Genomic DNA, 4338 nt, shown 5'->3' with positions numbered 1-4338 from the left:
GTTGTCGCCTCGCAAGCGGCAAGGGGGCAGGCCCGCCCCTCTGGCGACGTCGATGCCGGCAACGACGCCGCATCGACGTGCCCTGCTGTTCAAAGACCTTGACGGGTTGTGGTGGCCGTCCAGAGTCTCCGGAGCCAGGTGAGGGCGATGATTGGAAATATATAAATATATATATATCATATGCTTACAAATGGAGCCATGACTTATAAATGTGGTTCTTTCTTTCGGCAGACATGTCTTGTCTCCCGGACCCTCTACCGTCGGGGTCGAAGAAGAAAACAACGGAGCAGAAAGAGCCGGCAGACACGGATCTCCCACTGTGTGAGTGAAACAGAATTGATGATAATTGGCTTTCCTATTCTAATCCATGTATTGGATTCTGTTGTTGCAGCAATCAGGAGGTCTAAGGCGGCATGCGGCTGCTGCCGTGTCCTGCTTGTGAGGCTGGAGGAGGAACTGACAACCCTTCCTCCAGCTGAACGGCGCCTCGCCCGCCTGGCTCTGGGCATGGGCGAGGAGGAGGAGAGGGCTCCCAGGCGCCCCTGCAAGGGGCAGAAGAAGACGGCGGCGTCCACCAGCCGCGGCGGTGGCGAGGTCAACGACCTTAAAAGGGCCCGAGACTATGGGGTGAGTGTGGCTCTGTGCTTTGCGATGTATATTGATTTATGGATGACATATATGACAAATTCTATGGTCTGATTGCAGTTCCATGTGATGAACCGTGTGGAAGGGAGTTCCAACCGCCCCCTCCACATGTGTCTGATCTGCGGCAAGATCCTCACATGTAAGGTCGCTGACCACTACGCCTCAGCCCTCCACCGTGACCAAAACGTGGATGCGGACCGAGCTCTAGCTTTCCACGGGGCAGTCCAGTCCCGTGGTGCTCGGGGTCCGTTCCACACGGACTCGGTGGCTGATCTTTTCGAGGAGAGAATCGCTCTCTTGGGGGATCAGCGGGCCGGCATCAAGGACGCCCTGGCAATCTTGTGCCGTAATGCCGGGGTCGCCCTGACGGACCGTGAGGCAGCCAGCCAGCCGCTGTATGACCTCAGCACGGTGTTCAGAAGGGACGAGGTGCGTCGATATGACGATATGAGTTGTGTGCTATATCCTGCTATGTCGGAACTCTTAACACATGTGTGTGTTTGTTTGCAGGACGTGCCCTTTCTTTGAGCGCCACCAGGAGGTCATGGCGCAGGTCGACGCGGAGCTCAACGAGTCGGCGGAGGACCTGGAGCAGCTGGGGCAGCAGCTGGCGGACGCCCTCATGTTGCAGGGATACGCAATTGGAGCTACATTCGAGAAAGTGTTTGAGATGTACAGGACCCAATGCAGTTAAGAAAATGTGTCCTGTGAAGAGGAAAAGATTTATAATTATCATGGGTGTTACTTTCACAATTGTCCTAAATGTATTAAAAATGAAAAGTTCAGAAAGCAGCCCAGGGGAGGAAATCACGATCCGTATCCCCGCAATCCAGAAAATTCTGCTACATTTAGAGAAGCAGGCTATGTTGTCTTGAAAAATGGGCCTGTGAATTTAAGCTGGATTTGAAACACGAGTGGCCAGGAAAAAGGCGGTCTGGACCTCAAAATGCTACACAGGGGCGGAGAGTGGGTCTTGCACCAGCGCCAAGGCATTGAGGTTAGAAGCGTGGACGGCAAATCACAACCTCGCTGAGAAGCAGTTTAACTGAAACGAAGAAAAGTGGCTAATCACAATCTCGGTGAGAAGCAGCTCAACTGGAACGAAGAAAAGAGTCTAATCACAACCCCGCCGAGAAGCAATTCAACTGGAACGAAGAGACGTGCTACTCAAGGTGAATAAAGCAAGTACACGCCTTGACTTCACTTGGCGTCATCCACCTCTCTGCATCAAGTAATTTGGTCAAAGGACACGCACTGCTATTCTGACAAAACCTGGACATCGCATTCCCACGGCGTCTCCCAAAATGTGTCAGCCTCATAACACAGATTGGGCCACAAGAGGTTGGAGATGTGTCGTGGAACAGCTCAGGCCCTCTGGCTTCGTATGCTTCAGTTGTGCATGGCATGCTCCTGTCACTGGCTGATAGCGGTTTGTCGTTTCCTCTCCCTGCCCCAGTTCTAGCTGTCACGAGTTATACAAGAGCTCTGACTTTCTGGAAATTACATCGGGATGCCTTCAAGGGAGACATGCCATTTCGAGGCGGGCCGTCCCCTCGGCGGCCCCCTTTTATCGTTTTTCAGGCTTGCATCATTGGCGCACGCACAAAAAAACTGCTGTACGTAGAGACCCAAGTTCCAACGCTACCAGGATCAAGGTACTGCCGCGGGACCATGAATGCAAAAAGAACAATACGGGCGCTTCCACTGGCTTGGAGTCTCAAATAATTGTAGAAGGTCTGAGGACTTTGCTCAATTATCACGGTATGTGGGGCCGCTACATTATTGGAGACGGCGACTCCAACGTTCTCAAAAAGATCAAAGAGAAGACCTCGTTGGGGCGTCTCTGTGAAAAGTTGAAGTGCGCCAACCACGCCACGCGGGGTTATACCAAAAGATTGCATGCGCTGGCTGCCAACACTAGCTTCAACATTCGAGGGCGTAACAATACACCAATGCCAGTTCCAGAGAGAGAGTAGTGGGAAACCAGTCAATTCGATACATGAACAATCCTTACATTCCTTATTCACATTGACCCGTGTATGGCCGTGCTGGTATTATTCTTTCAGAAGACGAGCTAAGTGTTTCGTTAAATTTGCAAGATGTAGTTGTTTTTATGAAGTATTATTGCAGTGTTGCCACCATTCATATCAACGAATGGTGGTGGGAGTACTATGTAAGCGGGGAAGTGGTAAAAGAAACTATTCAAAAGCTGATGGATAAGGTTCAGCCCTATTTTATGGTTTATGCTGGGGATAATCTTCCCTGGCAGTTTCCAAACTACGTAAAATTTAATTACATACCACGGTATTTTATGCTATAAATTGAAGTAGTTATAAAACGTTATTCTTTTGATTTTGTCTTCATTTTTTCGTATTGGATTAAGTTAAGGGGGCTCGTACAAGTTAAAAGCACTTTTTTAAAAAAAAATTTTGATGTAGACGGATTAAGATTTTACAATTTCTGTGTTAAAATCCTTTTAGATAATTGAGTAAGCTTCATTTTGGCTTAAGGGAAAGTGACTTTGGACATTTTTTGGAGATTTAGTCGAAACGTTTAAAATTTTGCTTCTCGTAAGATTTGTTCGCATACTTGCTCAGATCTGTGGGGAAAAAATCAGGGAGACTCATCCCAGTAGTGTCATAGAATTATACAATGGGCTTTATATCGCAATAGTTTTCAAGAAAAAAATAAAAACAATTTTTTAACAATTTTTTAAACAAATTTTTCAACAAAAAATTGTTTTTATTTTTTTCTTGAAAACTATTGCAGATATAAAGCCCATGTAGTCAATTCTAGACACTACTGGGGATGAGTCTCCCTGATTTTTTCCCCACAGATCTGAGCAAGTATGCGAACAAAATCTTCGAGAAGCAAAATTTTAAACGTTTCGACTAAATCTCCAAAAATGTCCAAAGTCACTTTCCCTTAAGCCAAAATGAAGCTTACTCAATTATCTAAAAGGATTTAACACAGAAATTGTTAAAATCTTAATCCGTCTACATCAAATTATTTTTTTAAAAAAAGTGCTTTTAACATGTATGAGCCCCCTTAACATGCTGAAAAGAAGTTTAGTTTGAGCTTCTATATTTTCAATATCATATTCAATGTACGCATATGTTGATTTAAAGGTACATATTTGGTAAGTGGTCAAGCGAAGCGGGTGTGTATCATGAGCATCGACCCTCCCTGGACAGACAACGGCACCGTGACCGTGTGCACTGTGAACCACCATTCTGAAGCTGAAGAGTGTGCTCGCGTGGGATCAAGAAGACCTATCAAGAAGACTGTGGCGGCACCTGGCATTTGGTTGAAGAAGAACGCTGATGAAACTCAACAGGCAGAAACAATTATTATTGAAGACGGGGCAGATGGGGAATAACTGACGCCCAGATACCATCGCATCGGTGTGCGACGAGGCCGGTGCAAAGTGCTCGCACAGCATTGCCGTAGCCACGCGCCTGGCTAGGTTGGTGTTTGCTCGGAGAAAACATAGTACTTTTGTGCGCTGTCGTGAAGCTAGTGTCGCATAACGGGGCAAAGCGCACCGGACGCCGCGACAGAAACTCACCAACCCAGAGGAAGAAGAATGAATCAAGTGTCCTGTGGCGTCTTGAGTGAAGGTGGCGTGCGCCCTTGCGCGACACGGCCTTGAACGCACTGTGACTCGTTAACCAACCATGGCAACGAGATTTC

General features: G+C 47.4%; 1 protein-coding gene across 1 annotated transcript; it reads left to right on the top strand.

Moving 5' to 3' along the window:
* The first annotated feature begins 307 nt into the window (after positions 1-307).
* LOC117646178 lies at positions 308-1589 on the top strand. The gene is made up of 3 exons (XM_034386966.1): positions 308-627; positions 706-1074; positions 1156-1589. The coding sequence occupies exons 1-3, from the start codon at positions 340-342 to the stop codon at positions 1171-1173; spliced, it is 675 nt and encodes a 224-aa protein (XP_034242857.1). The 5' UTR covers positions 308-339; the 3' UTR covers positions 1174-1589.
* Positions 1590-4338: the final 2749 nt, after the last annotated feature.

The sequence above is a fragment of the Thrips palmi genome, unplaced genomic scaffold (genome assembly GCF_012932325.1).
Source record: "Thrips palmi isolate BJ-2018 unplaced genomic scaffold, TpBJ-2018v1 HiC_scaffold_19, whole genome shotgun sequence".
NCBI lineage: Eukaryota > Metazoa > Arthropoda > Insecta > Thysanoptera > Thripidae > Thrips > Thrips palmi.
Note: the sequence above shows the minus strand (reverse complement) of the source record. Positions and strands in the feature narration are given on the sequence as shown.

What these genes read in the sequence shown, in the direction of transcription:
- LOC117646178 (XM_034386966.1), top strand. Translation starts at nt 340, where the DNA reads ATGATAATTGGCTTTCCTATTCTAATCCATGTATTGGATTCTGTTGTT. An exon ending in AAAGGGCCCGAGACTATGGG is followed by an intron (nt 628 to 705) that starts GTGAGTGTGGCT and finishes GTCTGATTGCAG; the next exon opens with TTCCATGTGATGAACCGTGT.